The sequence below is a fragment of the Cydia splendana genome, chromosome 5, assembly GCF_910591565.1.
Source record: "Cydia splendana chromosome 5, ilCydSple1.2, whole genome shotgun sequence".
NCBI classification, from domain to species: domain Eukaryota; kingdom Metazoa; phylum Arthropoda; class Insecta; order Lepidoptera; family Tortricidae; genus Cydia; species Cydia splendana.
The window spans coordinates 16,192,812-16,219,301 of NC_085964.1; the positions used below are offsets into that span (position 1 = coordinate 16,192,812).

General features: G+C 38.8%; 1 protein-coding gene across 1 annotated transcript; it reads right to left on the reverse strand.

The window, feature by feature from the left end:
* Positions 1-1,191: 1,191 nt before the first annotated feature.
* On the reverse strand, positions 1,192-26,456 carry LOC134790840 (uncharacterized). Its single transcript, XM_063761807.1, has 20 exons — positions 24,523-26,456; positions 24,234-24,441; positions 23,455-23,602; positions 22,696-22,808; positions 22,136-22,202; positions 21,542-21,580; positions 20,195-20,341; positions 20,002-20,099; positions 19,669-19,743; positions 17,985-18,037; positions 12,223-12,410; positions 9,964-10,133; positions 8,688-8,918; positions 6,867-7,102; positions 5,926-6,136; positions 5,150-5,387; positions 4,342-4,489; positions 2,946-3,106; positions 2,240-2,451; positions 1,192-1,348 (listed from the first exon to the last, which is right to left on the reverse strand). Exons 1-20 carry the CDS (start codon positions 26,268-26,270, stop codon positions 1,256-1,258), a joined length of 4,584 nt encoding a protein of 1,527 aa, XP_063617877.1. The 5' UTR covers positions 26,271-26,456; the 3' UTR covers positions 1,192-1,255.
* Positions 26,457-26,490: the final 34 nt, after the last annotated feature.

Consider the following 26,490-nt stretch of genomic DNA (forward strand, 5'->3'; position numbering starts at 1 on the left):
AATCGCATCCTGCTCTTTTTATATATTTCCTGTCACGGGTCATTCACTTGCCGTATAGATAGATAGGTACTAAATAGTTGTTTACAACATAGAGACTACGTATCATAGAATAGACTACGTATTTACTTAGTACACAAGTCGTAAAGACGTCAGATGCATTAATTCCAATAATCCACAATACACGTGCGTCTTTCTATACAGCTGCAATTTACTTATCTATTAAGTACCCAGCTACTTAATTTTGGTTTACTTTTAACCTAAAGTATGTGATATACCTAGGTGTTAACTTAGAGATAGCTTGTCTGAATTAGATTTTTGTTAACAGTAATTTTGTTACAGTCTTAAGCTGCGTTCAGGGGCCTTATCATGATGTCCTTATTGCGATTCTGTTTAGGACCTAAACTGAATTGCTAAGGGACGGAGTTATGCGACTTATATAGCTCCGTTCTTTAGCGATTCAGATTATGTCCTAAACAGAATCACAATAAGGACATCATGGTAAGGCCCCAGATCTGCCGAATGCAATAGCTACTAGCGCGCTTTTTACTCACGAAGTACGGCGTGCAGCGATTGCAGCGCGCGAGAGGTTCGCACAGGTTTACAGTTATTGTTAACAGCAGTTTTTTGTAAGACAGGTGCATTTTTAGATTGCGTCAAGGTAAATGAAATGGTTAGAGATATAAATAAAACTGTATTTTGTAGAAAACTTTAATTTACTTATATTTAAATTATAACTATGAAAATAACATTTTATTGAAAGCTGAATACGACATTAAATGAGACATTATTTCGTTTAAGTATGTTCTTACTTTTGCCTGATAGGTAGTGAGCATCCGGGTAGAAATGGCTTACACGTCTGGTATGGTAATATGCATTGATTAAACTCACTGCCTACACGCTCATCCAACTATAGGAAGACCCCAGTTATGATGTACATCTAAGCAATAACACATCGCAGCGGAACTAATATCACTCGTGCGTCAAATCAGTTAATGATAGAACGAATCGGCAAGTGTGACAGACTAGTTTGTATATATTTAACTTGGCTTGAATTTAAAATTGTATTTAAGGCCTAGCAGACGAGTTCGGTCACTAGGAATCTAGTAAAACAAAGTTCCTTTTATAGTTGGGTAGCCTCTTTCAATGGATGATGGCAAGAGCAACAGCGATGGAGATAAGACCTTGGATAACCCCATCGTGTTTTGGTTTTACTTGTAATGGAAATAGGTTGCTAGGCCTTAATATTAGTATTTGATTACAACCTCAGGCACTTCTCCCAGTAGGCGTTCATGGCGTTGTAGCGATGAAGATTGACCCCCGCCAAGCTGTGGGCCTCGTCGGGATAAGACTGAAAAAAACATATCACGTGAACAATCAATAATAAAAATTTCATTCAATGGGGTACATCTGTGTCAATATTTTTATGCTAATAAGTATAGGTGTAACGAACTAGCGAATATTAATACAATGGAAAAAAGAATGTTGGGGTAAATACCTACCATAATAAGAAGATTCCAGTAATTACCTAATAGATATTTCAAATCGAGAAACTTGGTACTAAACACCGACTACGGTAAGTATGGTTGGCAGTTACACTGCATACCTACATGTCACATGAGTAGCTTAACTTCAAACTCGGGTAAATCCATTCGACCCTCAGCAAATATCTACCCTATTACCTCTTCTTAATACCGAAATCGCATAATCTGACAGATGGATTTACCCGAGTTTGAAGCTAAGCGACTCACATAGGGGCGCTATACTTGTCTTTCCGGTCCAACTCTGTACCTTTAGGTATTTAAATAAAAGTAAACAAACAATTTGTAAATTTTCGGGTAGGTATAACATTTATTGGTTAACCAACCAAATACAAAACCGCCTGGATCAGTCACTGAAAGACCTGACTTAAACCTACATTATTAAATTTGATCATGTAATGTTTTCATCTACTTACCCTCAAATGGCTTAAGGAGCCATTTGAGGGTCGATTTTGTTTACTTTTATTTACATACCTAAAGATATAGAGCAGCGGTCGGCAACAGGCGGCCCGCCGGCCGCATGCGGCCCGCGAGCCACCCTAGCTATTTTGTAAGTATGTAATATTGAGAAACAACAATGTCTGCTAAAGTCACAAATATTAACGAAGTGCGGCCCGCGTCAGCTTCGTTAACTACTATGTGGCCCTTGGCTGCTAAAAGGTTGCCGACCGCTGATATAGAGTATAGTCTCAAAGACTCACCATCTGGTCGAAGTCGATGTCGAGCTGCTGCAGCGCGCGCATGAGCTTGGCGGCGTTCTGGAAGTGCACGTTGTCGTCGGCGTTGCCGTGCATCAGCAGCAGGCTCTTGCCGCGTAGATTCTCGGCCAGGAGCGTCACGTCGCCCGCTTGGTAGCCCGCCAGGTTGTCTTCGGGGGTCGGCAAGCCCATGTAGCGCTCAGTGTACATGGTATCTGGAATAATTTAAATGTTACATACAACAGCTGCGTTTGGCACATAGGTCTTAATTTTATGAGCTTTAACTGAGTTTTGCGTGTTAACAGAAAATACGGCAGATACGCTCAAAAGATCGCAACAGGAGAAGTGGAGATAAGCGTGAGCAGCGTAGCGTAGCCGCCGTAGCTGTGACCCCAGCCAGATGAACGTATAGGTACTTTAGTTAGTATTAACATACTGTAATAGAGCCAGGAGGTGACAGGCGCGGTGGAGATGCCGCACGCGAACTCGTGGTTGTCATCGTGGATCAGACTGAGTAGCGTGGCGTACCCGCCGTAGCTGTGGCCCCAGATGAACGTGTAGTATTGACGTACTGTAATAGAGCCAGGAGGTGGCAGGCGCGGTAGAGATGCCGCACGCGAACTCGTGGTTGTCCTCGTGGATCAGACTGAGTAGCGTGGCGTACCCGCCGTAGCTGTGGCCCCAGATGAACGTGTAGTATTAAACGTACTGTAATAGAGCCAGGAGGTGACAGGCGCGGTGGAGATGCCGCACGCGAACTCGTGGTTGTCATCGTGGATCAGACTGAGCAGCGTGGCGTACCCGCCGTAGCTGTGGCCCCAGATGCCCACGCGTTCGGGGTCGATGAACTGGTACCGAGCTAGCACCTCCCTGCAAAGTTAGGTTAGCCTTAGAATAAGCCTCTAGACTGTAGTGACCCCGTCTACGGAGCTGGATTTCGAATCCTGGTAAGAGACATTTATTTGTGTTACGAGTAAAACTATTTATTGCTGCATATTAGTTTCATTTTCTAATCAGTAGGCCTAGCACAGGACGGGCGCAACAGTATCTCACCCGCCAGATAAAGTACCCGTGTTTTTCTAACTGTAGATATTAATTAAAGAGTAGTCTATCTCGCAGGCAAGATTGTCGCGCCAATCGCGTGCTAGTCCGGCAAGTCAGATGCAACTTTAAGGATAAATGGTGATCAAGTTAGGGCTCTATCACATCACTATATGAAATATCATAGATTATTGATTGTGTAGTGAGAAAGCAGAGGCAATGTAATGCATTAATGGCATAGATATGTTATCCAGCGAGCCTTGATCGTGGCGGACATTTTTAACCTAAGACGACGTATTACCTACGATATTTTTAACTGACAGAGTAAAAGACACGACTACACTTTTTACCATAAGAGCAGACGTTCTCTTAAGGTGATGGGTATAATAATTTAAGAAATCACTTAGAGCTATTTAGACATCAGCTTATCTAATACAACAGAAATTGTGGGTCAGCTATTATAAACACATTACATTGAATACCTCCGGTAATACCATTCTTGATTTATATGCAAGTTGTTATCGTTACACTGAGGAACGAATAGTTATATTGAGACAAAGGCTGCTTACGATTCCATGCTTGTTCAAGGTCAAGTAAAGGTTATTGTTTTAAATACCGTAACCAAAGTCTGATCTTGCTTATAGATTAGGAATACGAGGTTATTTTTATTCACATCATTACTTATATCCAATTTTATTGAATACATTATTTTTTTATCGTCTGCAGCTGCGTCTTGGTTTAAATTGTGTAGTTTTTAAATAGGAACCAAGTTTACCTGAGGATGTCGAAATGGTCCTCGATCTCAACGGTGGCGAGCGCGTTGTTGAGCGACTATAGGATGTCCTGTACCTTCAAGCCGGAACCGCGACCGATCATGTAGATTGTATTGCGGTTGGTCGATAGATATGATGTCGAAATGGTCTTCGATCTCAACGGTGCCGAGCGCGTTGAGTGAGTACAGGATGTCCTGTCCCCTCAGCCCGGAGCCGCAACCGTCCGCCATCATGTACCTAGATTGTGTTGCAGTTGGTCGATGGGTACGAGTAGTATGGAACCAAGTTTACCTGAGGATGACGAAATGGTCCTCGATCTCAACGGTGCCGAGCGCGTTGTTGAGTGAGTACAGGATGTCCTGTCCCCTCAGGCCGGAGCCGCGACCGTCCGCCATCATGTAGATTGTGTTGCGGTTCGTGGTCAGGTACGTGTGGTAGCCTGTATGAAATCAACCGAAAATCAATAAACGTCAAAAGCCGGCAGTGCAAATTTGCCTTAGGAGTGTCTAATAGTATAACCGTCTTTGTCACATACCTATGCAAAATATCTCACGTCGATGTTACCTATATGTACCTATATTTATTTATTTAACCGCAGTATAAATCTGCCTCAGGACAGTATCTAATAGTATAACGGTCTTTGTCACATATGCAAAATATCTCACGTCGAAGTTACCTATATGTACTTACATCATAAAGCATACTTTTTTGTCGATTTTGGATAATGATGATGACTATTACATGACAGATAGATTAAAGAGAAAACTTGCGCAACATTCAGACCGCAACGCGTGCCCGATTTAAAGGGATAAGTACGTTACAATAAAACAAGCATGGTTACGATCACGATTACGAGTGGAATAAGTACACTATATTTATATATTTTCTGCTACCCCCACTTTTCCCAAAAATATGAGTAATGAGTAAACGTAAATCACAATCTATAATGTATCTGTTATTATTGTCTCACGAATTAGGAATCAATTCAATTAAGTAGGTAATTACTTATTTTATCAATGTTTTATTTAGTATTTGGTATCCAGATAGATAACATCCAGTACACAAGGTTACGAAACTCCACGCACATGAATCGACTTACCGACAGTGAAGGTATCGTAAACGGTATTCGTATTAGGCCCGGAGTACACGTAGAACACGCAAGGGTACTTGGTGTTAATGTCATTGACATCAAGTCCGGGGGGAAGGAACAGCCTCACGGGTGCCGGGAACCCGTTCTGCAGCGGCACGGTCGTGATGATGCTCTGCGGACGGTCCTTGCCGAGGAGGTTGTAACGGACTTGCTGGTTGTCCTCCCAAGTCTCCAGGACAGCACCGGTCTGTGACAAAACGGGTATATTATTATCAGTGATCGTACATTTTCCAGCATTTTTGGTGCAGCAGAGTGGTGTTAACGGAATTGGTATAAATATATAATTTCAACTGAAATGGTAAATTAAGGTTAATATTAACGTAATTAACGCTAATTAATCATGGGGTTGAAATTATTTATACCAATTCCGTTAACACCACTCCGCTGCACCAAATCGATTCGTGTGGTGTTAACGGAATTGGTATAGATAATTTCAACGGAAATGGTAAATTAAGGTTAATATCAACGTAATAAACGCTAATTAATCATTAGGGTTGAAATTATTTATACCAATTCCGTTAACAACACTTCGTGCACCAAAAATGCTGGAAAATGTACGATCACTGATTATAATACTGTACACATTAGTCATACCTAGCTATAAAAATACCCTCTATAGGGTACCATGTGATTCAATGATTTACTGTAATGTTTCTAAGGCACTGAACAGTTGATGGTTATGATTTGATGACGGTGGTAAAGGCCAACGTATACTCGTGACTCACCCTCGGGTTGATGATGTAGACGGCGGCGGGCTCGTCGGGCGAGGAGCAGGTGATGGTCATGTAGGCGCCCTGGCGGCTGGCGGTGGCGGAGGCCCAGGCGCACGGGCCGCCGTCCGGCAGCACGAGCGCGCAGCTCAGGCAGCGCGCCTGCGCGCCCACCGCGTGCACCTGCGACTGCCACGGCGAGTCCGTCACCGTGCGCGTGAAGTAACTACGGAGATATATAGTTACGTTGTGAAAAGTATTCTAGTGTAAACATTTTTAATAAAGGGCAACCGGTATCAGTTCTGAAACACTATGGAAGTTAAAACTAAAGAGAGAAAAATTGATAGCGGGCTCAAGAATTGGTTCGACTGGTGAACAGAAATGGTAACAAATTTGAAATATGGGTCATCAACAACTATATATATTAGAGACGTTACACACTGGATGGAATTCATTCATAAACCAGTCAACTCTCAGTGCACTTTTGCAACTCAGTTGCCACAAAACATTCGGCGCCATAAAGCGCCACCTAGTTCAGCTGCCAACATCGAGGCACGAATCTTCTATAATCATTAGCTCTTGGGTAACAAGCACTCGACGACTACATTAGATTGGCGTGATAGAGTTTGACCCGATCGATTGTGTGCGCAATGCAGAGATAGCAATCTGACGAATATACATAGAGTACAATGCTATTTATCCATGTAAACTCACTAAGAAAATGTAGACTCATCCATTCCGATTTCCATTATTCACAGTGAAAGCACCAGGAGTGATGGAGCTTTGATACAATCTCCCCATGATACGCATGCTGACATAAAGGTGCTGCCAGATATTGCTGTCGGCCTGCTCGAGAGACGAGCGACGAGCTACACTATAGGTAGATATGTTACTACATATCAACCTATAGTCTCGTCAGAAGATTGTACAGGTACCATATTGATCCTTATACTCACTAAGAGAGCGTAGACTCATCCATTCCAACAAAGCTGTTCACAGTGAAAGCACCAGGCGTGATGGAGCTTGAAACGATTTCGCCATTGATACGCATGCTGACATAAAGATGCTGCCAGATGTTTCCGTCCGCCTGCTCGAGGGACCAGCGGGTGGACACGTAGAAGTCTCCGGCGGCGCTGAAGCGCGGCAGGGCGATGGGCACCCAACCGTTGGGCTGCTGGCGATGCTCCTCTTCCTATATAAAAACGTTTAGTTTTTACTATATTTTGCGATAACTGGTTTCTGAATTTTGGGATAACGAAATGCTGAAATCGGGAAAGATGGAAATTTCCATTTCCAAAGGTGGTATTCCACCTATCCAATTTATTTGTCCAGTGTGTGTTGCGTCTGATATTGTGCTTAATGAGAGAGTGGGACGCAGTGACATTGGACAGGTGGAATACCACCCTAAGATATTAGGGAGATTGTAAAACTATCATCTACATTACTGGTTACTTATTAGTAATACATTCGATATTTAGGCAGCCTTCACATTGGAGCGAGAAAGAAATACTTCAAACATAAGAGACTGTGCATTGTAACGGATTTTAAAAATGACATCACTGCATCAAAATGTGGGTCACATGAGGATAATAAAATCTATCTAATTATTTTAGACGGTTTTTTAATGATATTTAATGAATATTTTAATTAATAGAAACCCGTTATTCTCACACGACTTTTTAATGATAGGTCAATTGGCATTCAGTATGCAAATATCTAAATGACATTTATTATTAAAATGATGCGGTCCTAAGATAGAAAAAGTGATTAAAAATGTACCTAAAAGTAACTATATGTAGATAAACAATGTGTATGCAATTATGCATATGGGTTGAAATAACTATGTTGGATAATTTACATGCATTTAGGTTTAGGTCGACAAACGATTCAGAAACGAGTATAGTGCCAGTAGGTAAGTATACATAAATTAGTGAGAGAATAGGTTTTATATTTTGCCTGTTTGTTAGCGTTGTTAATTATTGTTGGGGATCCCAAATGGTTAGATTCTTTTTCCTTGTATCTTTATCTTCGTAACATAAACAAATAAAATAAATTGTGACTTTTAATTGTATTGTGTGCGTCTAAGTGTGGCATTACAGATAGGTACAGTAACCACTCACATGCTTGATATTTTTCAGTGACCTCTATTATTATAATAAAATAAGGGTGACAGCTGGTAGCTACAGTTACCAAAAGCAAGTGAGTGGATATTTAAATATCCACGTCGCCATATACTATTATCTGTACTTATAGAAAAGTGGATACTTTTGTTAGGGCTCAGACAGTGCTTACGAGTCGATCAAACTATCTGAATTGTTCATTGTTTATGGAAGATTTTACAATAAATACCTAGGTAGAGTGAGCTCATTCGTTACTTCCTTAGTCTGCGATAAACAACATCTTTCAGTATAGTTAGGTGTAAAGTAAAACAATTACAAAAATCTGCTCTGATCACAGTGTAGTAGTTTCGAAGCAGTAGCTCTGCCTCCTTATAAACTAGCAGTGGGCAGTAAGTAGCAATTTGTCGTGACAGACGCATCTAACCATCTGTCGATTTTGTAGTCACAAGATAAGCCTGTAGGTACCGTATTTACGGAACAAAGTCCAGTCTGTACATTGCAGAACCTTGGCACTGCGCAGTTCTATCTCCTTTTAAAGTTAAACCTAGAGCGGTAATTTTAGGTATACGCTGACGGTCAGAAAATGTCACCTAGGATGTGTTCAGTGGTTGCAATGGACGCTACCAGCTGAATATCGACTCTATCGTGCATACTTACGGGGCAAAGTCCAGTCTGCACATTGCAGAACCGCAGCACGGTATAGTTTTGTCTCCTGTTCAGCCAATGGGCGGCAATCTCATACGCCGTGGGCCACACGATGCCACCGAGGATATGGTCTTCTGTGACGGCTTCGGGCGCGGCTAGGGTTTGCCATTCCCATACGCCGTCCTGCACTAGGCGTTCTAGGTTGATCACGCGCAGGTTCACTGTGGGATTAGTGTCGCCCACCTGGAAGAGAATGTAGGTTTGAATAATGCAAACTATAAGGCCAGACTATGTCCTAAAACTTCGCGAAGAGGGCACCACTTCTGTTACATCCGTTACGACTAAGGGGCTGTCCATAAATTACGTCATCGATTTTTGACGATTTTGGACCCCCCCCCCCCCTATAATCATCCAAAAATCATGCTTCAAATGACCCCATTTCCTCCTACTTCATGCTACCGTCATCCGATGTCCAGACCCCCCCCCCCCCCTAATTTGAAATGACGTAATTTATGAATAGCCCCTAACGGCCAATTAATTTCACTTGATAGCAATATAATAGCAATCCAGTAAAAAATAGTCAAGTCTTCACAAATGAATAAAATCGGTCTAGTGCGAGTCGGACTCGCGTTGCAAGGGTTCCGTACATTAAGTCCGACTCACGCTTGACTGTACTTTCTAATAGGTTTTCCTGACATCTATAGGTAAAGAACTATTCTGTGTATTTTTTTCAAAATTTTTGACCCAGTAGTTTCGGAGATAAAGGGAAAGGAATTTCAACTTAATTGGTCCAGTAGTTTCCGAGAAAATAGGCTGTGACAGACGGACAGACAGACAGACAGAATCACGAGTGATCCTATAAGTGTTCCGATTTTTCCTTTTGAGGTACGGAACCCTAAAAATATTTTGTTAATTAACAGGGCGATACACAACTCTGTATGATACCTAAATTAATTCAAGAGGAAGGTTTGAATGTAATAATTAATAACGATTTTGAGTAGTTCAAATATGACGATGATGGGCGGGTCACCAGTGTACTATGCCAGTGTAGAATAAAGTGTCAACTGTCATAAAATAGGGAAGCCAATGGGAATTTACTTCTCCGAACACCCTCTGTAACTGGTCTGAAGGTTGTCTGGAAGAGATCGCTTTTATTAGAACGCATGTTGTTTACCTCTGCAATACAAATACAATACAAATACTTTTCTTTCTTTCGCAATAAAAAGTATTTGTATTGTATTTGTATTTTAACTAGTAGCTATTTACTGGGCCAGTTCTTTTCACTTACTTTAGGGTACTTAAGATCAAAAAGTTCCGGATATAAGTCGTCGGGGTCGGTCTTGTCGACGTAGTAGTAGTAGGAGTAGGATCCAACCTCCGTGTCGTTGTAACTAGCGAACGCCAGGTATGTGCCCGTGGGATTAAACCACGTGGCTTGGCCGGTGTACATCACGTCCTCTGAAATGGAAATTGTTGTTTTAACCTTTTCGCGGGAGTAATTAAGTGTCATCAACGCCAAGCCACAAATTATACGTAAGTACCTGTTTAAACAACCCGTATAACATATAACAATCGTGGCGCGTGGGGCACGAAATGTACTGACTTTAAGTATATCAAGTCAATGGTGGCGGCGAAAAGGTCATATTCATGACGAGCTTTCGTGACTGTCAAAGTTTTCGGGCAGGTTTATTTCGTGCACGGGGTTCGTATTTCGGACGCTATGGGAGTAGAAAGTTGGGCACTCCGCCCGGGCACAGGACAGGTTCATTTCGCTTCCTAGAACCATGTGCGTGAATTATACATTGCATGTAATCGAGTGGACCGACCTTACTATACCGGGTGGCTAAAAAATAACTGAATTCCCGTTGTCAGGGAGGTTTTGGGATTATAATGAGCAACTTTTACTATGGGACCAACCCTGAAATCGCGAAAAAATAATTTACCCTCCCGTAGAAAATGGACCAGCCAAAATGTATGAAACAGCCAAACTTTTTTTTCGCGATTTTGGGGTTTGTCCCATAGTAAAAGTTGCTCAGTATAATCCCAAAACCTCCCTGAAAACGGGAATGCAGTTATTTTTGAGGGTTACATATCAGAATACCGAAAATCTATTTACCTAATGTTGAATCACCTATGCTCGTTTCACCTATTTTTTTAAATACCTATTGATCAGTTAACCTAAGCTCATAACACCTAATGAATGAATTACCTATTGCACGTTTCACCTACAATTGGTTTACCTAAGCTCAGAATACCTATGCTCGATTTACCTAAAGTTGAAACACCTAATACTCGAAATACCTAAAGCTAATATACCTAATACACGAAACACCTAATGTTGGTATACCTAATGCACGAAATACCTAAACTCGGTATACCTAATGATCGAATTGCCTAAAGTTAACATACCTACTGCACGAATTACCTAAAGTCGGTATACCTAATGATCGCATTACCTAAAGTTAACATACCTAATGAACGAAATACCTAAATTTGATACACCTAATGCACGAAATACCTGAAGTCGATGCACTTAATGAACGAAATATGTACCTAAAATCAAAAATATAATTATTGTTTAGTAGAATATTATTAGGACATACAAGAAGTCGAGATAGGTGCGATGACGAGCAAAGCGAGGAGGAGCGTGTTAGGTTAACTACGACCAAACAGTGCCAAAACCGACTTTTATTCATCGTCATGATGTTAACTTTAGTTTTTGATAAGATAAGATAACATAACTAATTTTGTATTAGACTAACGAAATCATTCTACTACCTAAAAAGTAGCGTTTCAAAAAGTGTATTTTTAAATTGTTATCCAAACAAACAGTTTCTACTGTAAGGTTGGGAAATCATACGATTTATTGGGTGGAGTTGCCACTTGATCATTCGGCAAAATGATATGAATTTTGTACTAGGTATATAGACTTTAGGTATTCCGTGCATTAGGCATATCGAAATTAGGTAATTCGTTCAGGAAGTATATCAACTTTAGGTATTTCGTGCGATAGGTTTAACAGTTTTAGGTATTTCGTCCATTAGGTAAATCAAGTTTAGGTACATCGTTCATTAGGTATATCAGCTTTAGGTGTATCGTCCATTAGGTATATCAGCTATAGGTGATTCGTGCATTAGGTATAATAGCTTTAGGTGAAACGTGCAGTAGGTAAAACGTGCATTAGGTATATCGTGCATTAGGTGTTTCGTCCATTAGGTTATTTGAGCTTAGGTATTATAAACTTAGGTCAGTCAATGTTTAGGTAAAATGATCGATAGGTAATTTAAAAATAGGTGAATCAAGCATAGGTGATTCAACATTAGGTAAATCAGTTTTCGGTATTCTGATATGTAACCTTTTTGAGCCATCCTGTATATTAGATCCTGATGAATATTGTTACACAGCATATTTTTGTGCTAATCGCCTCTTTCTAAAGTGCAATGTCTCTATTAGATATACGTTGCTGTGCAGCATATTAGCAAAAATGTAGGTAGGTACTTATAGCTGGTAGTGTAGCTAGCGCACCTTACCCTTTCTCCTTACCTACCTTCATAAACCCAGTCAGCGTGGCCGTTGTATATGACGCCGGGGATACCGTCGTCGGTGAGCTGTATGGCCTCGTTCGAGTTCTCGGGCAGATAGTACACGTTGTTGTCCAACACGTACGCCAAAGAGTGGCCGCCGCCAAAGATACAGAGTTGGAGGCGATGGTGGTCGGCCACATACGTCACCTCCCTGTGATTTGTAAAGGCGTTAGAAAAAAGGCAGACAATTGAGTCGCTTTACTTCAAATTCGGGTAAATCCATCTGTCAGATTATGCGATTTTGGTACCTATTAGGAAAAGGTAATAGGGTAGATATTTGCTGAGAGGGTCGAATGGATTTACCCGAGTTTTGAAGTTAAGGGACACAATTAAAAGAAGTGAGAGCAAAAGTACTTTAGTACTTTTAAGAGGGGGCGTAAAGCCAGTAAAGTAGAATGAAACAAAATATATGGCTCTATGTGTGAAACTTACAACGGAAGATGTGGCCATCACGCGGGTTTTTTTCTACGTTTTAGTAAGGTTGGAGTCGGATATGAGAAGGAAAGGAGTGAGTGCTGAGGTGACGAAAGACAGAGGGGAATGGAAGAGAAAATCGTGTTGTGCCGACCCCACAACGTGGGATAAGGCCAGGGAAAAAAGTAGAGTAAGGTTGGAGTCTGCCCTTGCAAGTACCTTAGGTACCTACGTATATCTATTATCCGTGTGATTTTTTTCATGGCATTTGCCTTTGTAAAGACGTGTAACCATTCAATAAAAAGTACAATTTAGCTTTAGCCCTCTCTTAATTTGAGCACCATCCTAAATTTCTCCCTGCTATGCCTTAAGGTTAACTGTTTTGACATTATTTTGAATTTGAACGCCTTAAACGTGTCATCGTGAGGGGTGACCACTCTTTACTATAACCAAAATTCCCTGACTTTTCCCGGTTTTCCAGGCGTTTTTTCAGGTTTTTCCCTGACCATAATCTTAAATGTAATAAATATAAAATATATAATTGGAATACATTTTTGAGTTTTTGCAGAATCTGAATAGCTCAGTTGGTAAGAGCGAAAGCATAGTTAGACGGAAGTCGTGGGTTCACATCCTACGTCAGGTGACGTTTTTGTACTGTTTCATTGTAATTTGCTATCACAGTTCATACAATTACCCTCTAATTCATTTAATTTTTGAGCATTTTTGTTAAAAGCTGTACAGGAAAAACCAATTGAAACAGTACCTCTGACTACTGAATTTATTGGATATTAAATGTATCATATAATATAATCCAGCGAGAAATACTAAAGGGAACACTTTATACGGGCCTTAATCGTATTAGTAAGTACTAGACTTCAACGTTTTGCGTATTATGGTACAAAAGCGACGAATTAAGAAACCTAATTTTTTGAAGTCGGTTAAAAATCTTGGGTATAACTGAAACAACAGTACTAGTGTCCGACCGAAACATGTTTTTTTGTCGAAACCGAAAATTTTGTAAACTTGTTAAAATCGTGAAAAAAATTTCATAAAACCGCTTTTATACACAAATTAAGGGGCTTTCAACACCCAATGTCCTTGAAATTGATGTTACTTAATACTTAAGCAGTTTATTAAGAAAAACTATTTGTTTTAATAAAGCAAAATTAAAAAGAAGTTAAAATTCATTATATTTAAAAGACCGTGGTCGTACTCGATACATGATTGAACGAAATAGCCCGATAAAAAATAATAGGGAGTACTTATTACTGCAATGTTCTGCCGCCAGAGAGCAGTACTAGTGCACATACTAAACCATAAGAGTAACTTATACATACAAGGCCTTAAACAATTTTTTGATATAAAATAATAACAAAATCTATTACAACTTGGTAATCTGTTTTTCCAATAACGCAGCTTCTTTGGCAGCTCTTTCGAGAATTTTTCGCCTTTTTGTTTCTAGTTCTCTGACCATTTCCGCAGCTTTTCTTTTTTCTGCTCTGATTTTCGCCTCTGGACTTAAATTTTCCATTTTATTGTGTAGCTCCTCCGTGTACAAGGATTGAGCATTACGAGCCGCGTGGATCATTTTTTTTTTCAATATTTATTTTGTCTTTACCGCCGTGGTAGGATATAGCGTTACCTATTATTATTAACCTATTTAGCGGCAGACGTACGACCCCAATTTCATAGAAAACCGCAAATCGATGTACAGTAGGGTGGAGTGAAAGTGGCCAAAAATTTTTATTTCTTTTTTTCAAATTTCCTGTATTATTAATTGATGATACATAGTATTAGAAGTAATTATGCAAAATTTTAGTTTTCTAAATATATATCTTAAGGTGGCGCATTAGGTTTAAAGTTTTGAAATAATGCAATTTTTGACATTCACATATATGATTTATTGAAAACGATATATGGACCTATTTAACAATTTTAATCATAAACATTACTGAAATCATAATAAACTAGCAAAATAAACTCAAAAAATTACATTTTATTGTTGAAAATCAGTAGTTTCAGGGCGCTCATAAACACGAAAATATTGAGATTTGGTGTCGAAAACGGGTATGTCTTGCCGGGCTTTTATCCTTGTACGAATGAATCCATCTCTAGCTTCTGGTCCACAAACTGCTAACGAAGCCTCCGTTACCAGCTTGACACACCTTTCGACAGCCTGAGTGTGGCAAGGATACTTTTTGAAATCCATCAAAGCTCCTGAAGTAATCAGGTTTGAAATTTCTGTGTCGCTATATTTCATTGTCATAGGAGGTTCTGTAATCTTTCCTTTCGTCCAATCTATTAAATCATAATAAGTAGATGCGTCAGCCCTTAGTTCTGGGAGTCGAAATTCGCGAACCTTCTTTCATTTGGTCTCTTTTCGTGCTTTTAACACTCTTCGAAGAGCCAGCTCCCTTATGTGAGACGCATCATCTTGCAACATAGCCAGCAACAAATTCTCTGGGTGTGTGAAGAATGAATTTCTTTGAATAGTTTTCAGTGCAATACTTTTCAGGTTATCTGGTAAATACTGACATCTTTTAACCATGTCAAAAACATGAATTGGACCATATTTACATGATGATTTTGTCTTTATGTCGAACCAGGTTGGTGCATAAACTTTCATAATGAAAGTCGCGAGATCCCTCAAATTCTTTGTTGGGTTAGCTGTTCCAATGTATAAACGGAGAATCCTGTTTGCGCAAGTCAACCATCGGGAATGTGCCAGTTTTCCTGGGTCTTTGCTAGCTAAGTTGGGCGACACCGAACCAGAAGAAATTACGGTGCAAATCTCAAACAGATATTTTTGATCAGTACTTAGCAAATTAGGATTCAAAGCTGGCAATTCTGTGGAAATGGCTTCGAATTCCTCCACTTTAAAATCGAGGCACTTAGGTAGCTGTTTTCCTATTTTGCCAGAAAAACTATTAGGGCCTGTTGTTGTGCCATCTAAACTGGAGAATAAATGACGAAGTGGTAATTCATTTGCATGTAACAAGCACACAAACTATTGCAATGGGCGTTTCAGGTGTTTTTCTAGTAAAATATAGGCAAACAGGATTCTCCGTTTATACATTGGAACAGCTAAACCAACATAGAATTTGAGGGATCTCGCGACTTTCATTATGAAAGTTTATGCACCAACCTGGTTCGACATAAAGACAAAATCATCATGTAAATATGGTCCAATTCATGTTTTTGACATGGTTAAAAGATGTCAGTATTTACCAGATAACCTGAAAAGTATTGCACTGAAAACTATTCAAAGAAATTCATTCTTCACACACCCAGAGAATTTGTTGCTGGCTATGTTGCAAGATGATGCGTCTCACATAAGGGAGCTGGCTCTTCGAAGAGTGTTAAAAGCACGAAATTCCAGCCAGACATATAAAGAACTGAATTTGTATATATTGACATCTTATTTATAACTCGTGTTTTATCAAATAAACGATTATCTTATCTATCTTATCTTATCTAAAGAGACCAAAGGAAAGAAGGTTCGCGAATTTCGACTCCCAGAACTAAGGGTTGACGCATCTACTTATTATGATTTAATAGATTGGACGAAAGGAAAGATTACAGAACCTCCTATGACAATGAAATATAGCGACACAGAAATTTCAAACCTGATTACTTCAGGAGCTTTGATGGATTTCAAAAAGTATCCTTGCCACACTCAGGCTGTCGAAAGGTGTGTCAAGCTGGTAACGGAGGCTTCGTTAGCAGTTTGTGGACCAGAAGCTAGAGATGGATTCATTCGTACAAGGATAAAAGCCCGGCAAGACATACCCGTTTTCGACACCAAATCTCAATATTTTCGTGTTTATGAGCGCCCTGAAACTACTGATTTTCAACAATAAAATGTAATTTTTTGAGTTTATTTTCCTAGTTTATTGTGATTTCAGTAAAGTTTATGATTAAAATTGTTAAATAGGTCCATATATCGTTTTCAATAAATCATATACGTGAATGTCAAAAATTGCATTATTTCAAAACTTTAAACCTAATGCGCCACCTTAAGATATATATTTAGAAAACTAAAATTTTGCATAATTACTTCTAATACTATGTATCATCAATTAATGATACAGGAAATTTGAAAAAAAGAAATAAAAATTTTTGGCCACTTTCACTCCACCCTAATGTACAGGTTAGCCGTTTGGCACACGCATACTATAGTTCGTTTTTTAGCATTAGAAATAAGGTAAATAATCATGATGTGTCTTTTAATTGAAAAACACATTTTAAAAATAAGTTACGGCAAATATGTAACAATTATGAATCTAATACGATAATTTATATTCTTCTGCTTTCATAAGTATTAAATTTTGATTTTTATAAAGCGTTTTTCAATTAAAAGACTTGTCAAAATCGCTTACCTTCTTGCAAGTTCGTTCTAATTCTAAAAAAAACGAACTAGATCAAAATTAAATTTTTGACCCGCAGTTCCTAAAAAAATTTCATAGGAGAAGCCCAAACTTGGTATGTTTTGAAAACTATTTTTGTTTTAATTTAAAAAAAAATTGGCCAAGTGCGAGTCAGACTCGCACACGAAGGGACGGAACCCTTTACTCGTATCTATAAAAACGGTCACCCATCCAAGTACTGACCCCGCCCGACGTTGCTTAACTTCGGTCAAAAATCACGTTTGTTGTATGGGAGCCCCACTTAAATCTTTATTTTATTCCGTTTTTAGTATTTGTTGTTATAGCGGCAACAGAAATACATCATCTGTGAAAATTTCGGTTGCTATCACGGTTCGTGAGATACAGCCTGGTGACAGACGGAGGGACGGACGGACGGACGGACGGACGGACAGCGGAGTCTTAGTAATAGGGTCCTGTTTTACCCTTTGGGTACGGTACCCTAAAAATGGCTGAAATGTAATGATGTGGTATAGTTTTAGAATCGCCTCAAAAAGCTTTTTCATATGATACCAAGCCCCGACGCAAATGTGCGTCCACCGTCATACAAGTTTGTTCCTAGGCCACGCCCCCTGGTAATGAATGCGTTAGACTAATTATAGTAGATATATAATGTTTGCAGATGGTAAAATTAATATTTTATTTTTATTTTATTATGTACATACAGAGACAATTTTTATTCCCTGACCTCCATTAAATTTCCCTGACAATTCCCTGACTTTTCCATGACCAGCGAAATTCCCTGACTTTTCCCGGTTTTCCCGGTTTTCCAGAAAGTGGCCACCCTGTGAGATGTCGTGCCCATGGCGCCAAGAAAATTTAATATTAAATGTTCGATAGTGCTGTACTGTTCAATAGGTAGGTATGTATGTATATTGGAAACTTACTGTGTGGCAATATGGTAGAGAGCAAACCTCGCCGTGGTTGAATATCTGTACACCTAAAACAATGGTAACACATTAGTGTAGTAAATAAAGGTAGTGGACCCCGCAGTAATTCCTCAGCCTGAAAAAACTTTACAGTATGATAAAGTATCAATAAATAAAAAGTATTGTATAAATTTCCAAATAATAATAATAATAGAATACCTAAATACCTAAATAAACCTATATATATAAACCTATATTTTATATTATATATAAATATAATATACGTAAATACCTAAAGTCTTAAATCGTTAATATCTTTTTACGGAAAAATGCTCCGTTCAAACTTTCTTCGCCAGACATATTCATTGCAACAATATATGAAATATCAAAAAAATATCCCAGCAGAAATACCAGTATTAATAAAATAAAAATTTTTGGCGTGTCTTGGACCGGAAAATGGCTCAGTCTAATTTTTTCACTGGAATGCCATTTTATTGCCGTTTTATACCTACAAAATGAAAATCTAAAAATTTTCCACTCTCAGTTTTTAATAGTTCTATAATACATACATTTCGATACGCATTTTTTTTGGATTTTTTTACCCACTACGCCAAATTATATTTTAAGATCATATAAGAAGAAAAAAATGACAGAGCAATTTTCCCATGAAAATGAGCGTCAAAAAAAGGAAGTACTTATCATAAAAAAATATTCTCATGTTTGACAAAACTTTTAGATTTTTTTCTAGTATCACATACTGATACAAATAACTTATTTTGTAAAATAATTTTGGACTGAGGAATTACTCGGTTCAATATATAATCAGATTTGTGTTTTTACCTAACTTAGGAGTTTTTTTTTTTTGGATATTTATAATGTTAGTCTCGGCTCATACTATACAATAACCAAGCTAAATTTCATCGACTGAGAAATTAATGCATGGGTCTCCATACAACAACTTGCTTCATTTACTACCCTACATCATATAAAGAAACATTTTTTTAAGGAAAGTAAGAAATGATTTCTAGTTTCCATTTAACAGAAGTGCAAGTGCTTGAAGGCTAAAATCCGTAAGTAAGTTAAGATACTCTTAAGAACAATTTATAACTACGAGAAAATATTTTTATAAAAAAGAATATTTATTACATGCATATCTATCCGAATCCAGTAAATATTCTTATCAAATTATTACTTGTCAATTATCTAACATAAGGTAGATTAAATACAATATAGCTGTGTATCCAGATAGGTATATAAATACCACAAATACTTAGTAGTTTATGAATGTGAATGGCATGCCGAAATTTTACTATAAACAATAGCAATAAGAATGAACTTTCTTCGGAAAATTCCGTACAGAGCGACTTGTTTTTATTGCCTCGGAGTACACGGACCTATATGGGCAGATTTTTATAATTGATAAAATTGTGTAGGTTTGTCGAGCTCCTCATTCTGGTCGGAATAAACACGAAATCCCAATTTGGGAGCAAAACAACTTAGGTAGATGTAAATATACGTTGAGTTACAGAAATTCCATACGTTTGCGTAACTCAGTGGAAGATGTTGTATTATGTATTAAGTTGTATTATTTTTTGTAGATTATAAGGAATAAATTTTGTGAGAACACGATATAGGTAACTAGAATATGAAGGTGCGTAATATGTATTACCTACATTGTACATGTAAAGCAGTAGATACTTACTTGTTCAACTTCACTCGGAGCCAAAATATATTCTCTATCCGCTGACAAAATGGGGCTCGATGTATTCAGGAATGCCTGTTCAAAAAATATAGAGTTTAACAGGTAGCAGGTAGTTATACATACTATCTGTTGCCTTTAGCGGGATTCGAACTCTCAAGTTGGGAAAGGGACTAGTACCCCGGCATGATATTTGGATTTTAGGTCGCAGATCTAAAGGCTAGAGGCAAATATAATTTCACATTAAAATACAAGTCTAGTATGTATAAGTGTTTAAGTACATAGTAAACAAATAACTACAAAATACCTATATCTTATTTTGTACTTAAAACATACCATGAGTTCGCCAGACACGAGCACACTGCTTTCTTGAATTGAGGCATCGTAAACATAGATACCGGCTTCGCCAGGAATTACATAAGTGAACTCAGTATCTGAAAAACAATTAATTATAAGCTAAAAGTGATCCCAAAACGCGCCTGACGCGTGAAAATTATAACGCCTACAAAAACTAAATAGCAATAATTACCCGAAATCCAAGTGCCTGTGAACCCCCGTTGACTGAAGTCTCCCCTTAGCCACTCTTCCATTGTGATGGGAAACTGGGCGGAGGCCACCGACAGGAGTGCCACCATGAAGCACCACGATACCAGACCCTTGAGAACGGTAATACAAGGTCATATTTTAGGAACTAATCAAAGCATGGCACCATTTAGAATTTTAGAGCCTGTCTATACATACAGGTTTTTAAATAGAAAAATTTATAAGGGTGGTAAAATGCAGCCATGAACTAAAAAGATAGGCGCCAGGCTATCTACATTCTAAAATAATGGAAATTCTACTCACCATGGTGTTGGTCAAAATACCACCACTTAAATTAAAATATCAGCGGCCGACGGTAGTAATCCGCCAGCACGACTACTTTCAACTTTATCGCCAAGAATTACAACTCTTATCCCATTGATAAGAAAATTATCTAAAGATATTGATAATTTAAATAATTGCGGCGATTATCCTTGTTGTAAAATATTGGATATCAGGCTTCGATAACAAATGTAGATCATTATGTATTTATGTATCTGTAGGTAAGATAGGTACGATAAAGTATCTCGGAGGGTCACTATGGAGTAAAGTGCAACATGACTCCACTAAATAAAATCTGTTTAAGTCTGTTACCGTTTCTTTTCTCATGTACCTTGTCAAAACAGTAACATGTTTGGTAGTAACTAAATTATCACGCATTTCTCTTTGGCCCTACTTTTGAGTGGTAGAGATGTAGAAAATGCCCCAAGGCATTCAATGCGCCTGTTGTATTTTTATGTGCAATAAAGTTTAAAACAAATTATTAATCGTCAACTTTTGGCAACCAGAGTTATCACATAACATTCCGAACCTAACATCGCCATCTACATTAGCTCTCAAATTCAGAGCACGAATTTGTCTTCGACTTCTCTCACACCTAATACAATCAATGATTCTGTGGAAAATGTTAATTTCATGGTTCATTGAAAAATCTGTAGGTACATAGGTTTCCATGAGGTATAAAAATGAAACAGGACATAAAATGTAATATTGTTTATTGAACATCAAACAATGGAAGTTTTTAGAAAACATTTCTGTACGGGTAGCACACAATTCCCTAAGTTTTCATTCTAAGTCTATTATAGGCGGACAGTGGATAATAAATTCACAATTCATATAGATCCACTTCCTTATATTTAGTAACGACGGCTAGCTCCTGAGGCATACAATCTTAGTGATCCATTGTAAGCTCCTCAATGGCTGAATATGTTTAATATCCAGCGCCATGTCTGTCGAAGTCATATTCTGATTGTTCATTATAATCTTCCATGTCATTACATATGTCAAGCATAATTGTATTTCGGAGTCTCATTTGAGCGTAGCGTTTCAATAGCTACTGAATGACCAACGGTCTATTCGAGGCGAGGCAACTTTCGACGACGCCACCAAATGGCAATATGTTGGCACTGTTGGCAGGGCATATCAGCGACGTAGTCTCTATCCCTCCACGGCGTCCCGAGAATGTCCCCTCTCAGTTTATCGAACGCGATCAGCGACGACCAATTAAATCATAGGATTCCATCCAAGCGTGCCTTTCTATAACATTTTGTAGAAAATAAAATCAGAGGTCTCTCTCGTGACAATCTTGTTTCTGTTGTACCTACATTTAACTTACAATAAACCAGAACTTAGATGTTCCTCTAACAATAGTTATTAAAGTAAAAGATAGGTCTTCAAAATGAATTAGTGAAACCTGGAAAGAAAGATCGCTAGAGCGATGGATTAGTCGAGATGAACATGAAGTGTTTTGTATTTAAGAAATGATAGTTGTTGGTGTGAAGACGCGTGTGTGGTGTGTGTGTGAGTGTGTGTGTATATGTATGTGTGAGGTGTAAGATGGATGAGCGAGTATGGGACGGACCATGCTAGTGGCGGCGGTGGGTGCGACGCAGCTCCTGCATGCGGCGCTCATGCTCGGCCATGTGTTGGCGCCGCTGCTCCTCTTTTATGGCGATCTGAAAAGGAATAATATTTTTGTAAAAAAATAAGTTTGATAGATGCTTTTCTTACATTTCTTCATTCTTACATACATGATTCTCTAGCCGCCCTATAAAAAGTTCTGTCAAATCAAAATTACATTTGTTGTGGCAAGTTTTGATGTCTGGGCAGCTAGAACTTATCACTGATTGTACTTTTCTTACAACAGTGATCTAATACTCAACTAAGAAATTTCCAACAAACACAATACACAATGGGCGTAGCATAGTTTTATCAAGAGTTGTTATGGCCACCTATACATGGCCTATGGCCGACATCCATCACCGGATCAGCTTGATGGTACCACATGTGAAGTTAAAGCTCAATCAAATAATGGAAAGCGAGTCTAATTTAGCCCATTAGTCACAACACTAGTTTTAGAAATGGGCAGGGTTAACTGCCAATAGTAAAAAAGTGCCTTAATAGTTTAGTTATGAATGCTATGATTGTTATAAAATATTAAAAAATTACCATTTCAGCAGATAGCGGCAACCAATATATGCATGGAGTGGATTTTGTCTTCCTGAATAGATCATCCAATAGCTTAGCTGGAGCTTCTTCCTCTTTCTTCTTGAATTTCTTTGCTGTAAAATACACAATATTCATATTACGTACAAGTATAATAATTTAATAAAATACCACATAGTGCCTTAATACCACACTTATAACCTATGATATTATAATTATAGGCCAAGCACATGATTGGCGCGACAATATCTCGCCGCGAACTCTAACTGTATTAATTAAAAAGGGACGGGTAGTCTATCTCACGGCGAGATACTGTCGCGCCAATCATGTGCTAGCCCGGCTGGTTGTTTTACCAGATAAAAAACTGTAGGTGCTTAAAGTTGTGGAAATCTGGTCATGTAGCCTTTAGCAACACATTTGTTAAATATTCATGACAAACATGATTAACCCTTTAACCACAAAAGACGTGAACTGGCGCGCGTGGCTACAGCCTGCAGCCCAATATCAACCTTCGAGCATTCCGACAAAGTTGACGATGGCGCGCCGCACACAATAGGCGTGGCATTAAAAAGGTTGGGAGTTTGGGATGAGTCGCTTACATGTCCATTTCACGTAAAATCACCACGCGCTCCAATTTAAAATAAATGTTTACAAATTACAATTACAAATTATCGAGGACATTTGTTGAATTATGTGGACATAGTAGATATCTTTAGTTAAAACAAGAAAGTTATCGGAAAAGTTTGATGCTCTAGGATTTACCTGGCTCTGGGCTTCTCTCAGGCGTACGGTGTCGTCGCTTGTCAAGAATACGTTCGTCTCTTTTAGGTCTCTCTTTGTCCTTGTCTTTCTCATTCTTGCCGAAGTCCCACTCTCGCACTGCAGCCGTCTTCCGCTCCCATGGTTTCTCCTGGAAAATGTATATAATAATGAAGTAATTGTTTTCAGCTCTGGAGCCGCCATTAACAGGCGTTCCCCTCTGTCGAAAATAGGCGGCCAATGGTCAACCACATGTCAACCATATGTATGGACTGACGTTTATCTGACATGACGTACCTATACATTTGATGTGCCCCTCCCCCGCAAAAAACGGCAGACTATTTTGTACCGAAATTTTTTGACATGGCGTCTCCGTTGGTTATATCCTCTAAGGTTTTCAGATATGAAAAATTTAATTTTAAAGCAATTATTACTTTTTTTAAATGAACATCTATTCTAGATAAATGGAGACTTGGCCAAATATTGTAACATTCTTTATTTACCAAAGAAGACTTACTGTATTGCTATAATCACAAAAACTCATAATGAATGATAGTGGGCTTATAAATCATAGTTAACTGTATAAATCGCCACACCTACATACCTACCTACTCCTAGGGCTACAAATAATTAAATGTACCAGGAAAAAGAATTAAAACATTCAAAATGTGATATTTGCCGCTGTTAGAATCAGAATTTTAATACTTATATCATAATCCACAGATGTGAACTAGCATTGTTTTAAAATATAAAATAGTATATTAAAGGATAAAAATACATACCATGTCCCCTCGTTCTCTTTTCATATCTTGCTCCCGCAGCCAATCCTCCACAGTGCCAGGTATAGTAGTTGCCTGTGCATTGTCTGTATCTTCATTTGCCTTAGCTTTATCAAATGCCTCCTGAGAGGAAAAGTCCACCTGTAAGGTCTTTGGATTTGACACAGGCCAAGTAACTCCATGTAAGGCATGCCTGGTCTCAACTGCTTGACTGTAACAAAAATGAAGTAAAAACATAAGTATATTCTTTACATATAGAAAAAAAACGTGTGTTACATGGGTAGATACTTACTCTTCAGTTTCATATTTAACAAAGCATCTTGACTTAATTCTGTCAATCCAAAAACCATCTTCTGAAATTCTTCCTGTCCGTTGTAGCAAGTTCTTCAGTTGAGGCAATGTGAAGGGTCTTACAAGGTTGGTGATATACAAAATACATGACTGCTTATTCCTGGGTGGACTTGGTGGTCGAGCAATAATGCTATCATCTTTAACAATTGATATTCTTCTATTCGCTGACAACGGTTCTCTGAATTTTAAGTTTTCAGGTTCCCTTTCTTCATATTCCTTTTTATGGTGCTCAAGGTGATCAGTATTGTCTATGACAATCTTAGGTAGAATAGGTCTCTCAACTTTATCATTGGATTGTACTCGTCTGTGTTGTTTCTTTTCTTCAATGACCTCTTCAAATTCAACAGGTTTCACATCAGGAATAATATCTTTCAATACATCAGTAGAAATAGTTATTGACTTCTGGGTAGTGAGTTTACTGGGCCTGGAGCCCCATCTCCTTTTCCGACTCACAACAATAGGAGCTGCTTGGCCATTTTGTATAGGTTCTTCATGTGACTGTGTTGAATCAGAGCGTTCAAGATCTCTATTGTTTCTCTCCATGCTGTGCTCTACTCTCCTCTCCTTTACTGGTTCTGGAGAGGCAGACTGTCTTTGCTTCTTTTCTACATTTTCAGAGCTATCTACAACACCATTGTCATTAGTAGCTTTAGAACTCTCATTTTGAGAGGACTCCGCTTCCTCAGTTTTACTATTATTACTGCTATCTTCACTTTTACTTACCTCATGCTCACTCGGCGTCTCCTCCTTTTCTTGGGATCCATCAGATTGCTCCTGTGTCTCAGTCTTTTCAGCTTTGCTTTCTGTTGACTGTGTTGTAACATTCCTTTCATCAGCTTTTTCCGAATCATGCGAAGACTGCGATTTTTCTTTTGATTCATTCTTAGGTGAACTATCCTTATCATCACATTGCTTACTGTCCTCCGACTGGTTTCCTTTGACTTCAGCCTGTGGTGATGCAACTGTTGTATCAGCATCAGAAGTCTTCCCTTCAATATCAGATTCTTTAGAATGTGTGTCTGTTTGTGACTGTCCACATGTGGTAGGATTTTCTGACTCAATCACTTTATCTTCACTAGTAGTGGACATGGGCGTTTCATCAGGAACAGTATCACCGGCAGCTCCACTACTCTGAGAAATTTTACGACTTTTAGGTTCTGAAGGCGTCTCTGAATCAGCTTCATCGCCTTGGCTATCTTGGTTCTTCTCAGACTCATCCTTGGACTCGCGCGCAGAGCGCTTGGAACGATGCTTACTCTTCTTGCGGTCCTCGACAGCCTCGACACTCGGTGTATCGCTGGAACTAGTAGCACGGGAGTGCTTCCTTCGACTGCGCGGTGATCTGTCCACTCGCTCGGGCGTCGAGGGAGGGCGAGTTAGACATATTTTTAATTTTTGTATTTCTCCCGTGTCGCTGGGCACCTCTGCTGTTTTTACATGCCACACTTCGTGTGCATCTTCTGGTGAAACTTCTTTTTCTTTAGTAGGAGTCTGAGGTGGCTTTTGTTCCTGCTCAACGGGAGTCGCTTCTGCTTCTCGAACTGGGCTAGTCTCTTCAGCGGATTCTTCGGAAGAAGTAGACTGTTTACGTCGTCTAGATGTTCTAGTCTTCTTTGCCTTTTCCGCTGTTTTTTTCTCGGGAGAAGGCTTTGCTTTCTTGGTAGCTGTACGCTCACTTTTACGACGCATCGTACGAAAAACAGTATCCTTTATATACTAAAAATATTTTACTATTATTGTATTACAATATTGAAATATACTGATATAAATACCGGTGCCTAAAACACTTTAAATTCACTAATTAACAACTTCAAACAGTCTCACAATGTCGCTCCTTCTAAACGAATGGCCGCCACCGGAAATCCACGCATACGCCATCTTGTTGCATGTCTATGGTTGGATAGTGATT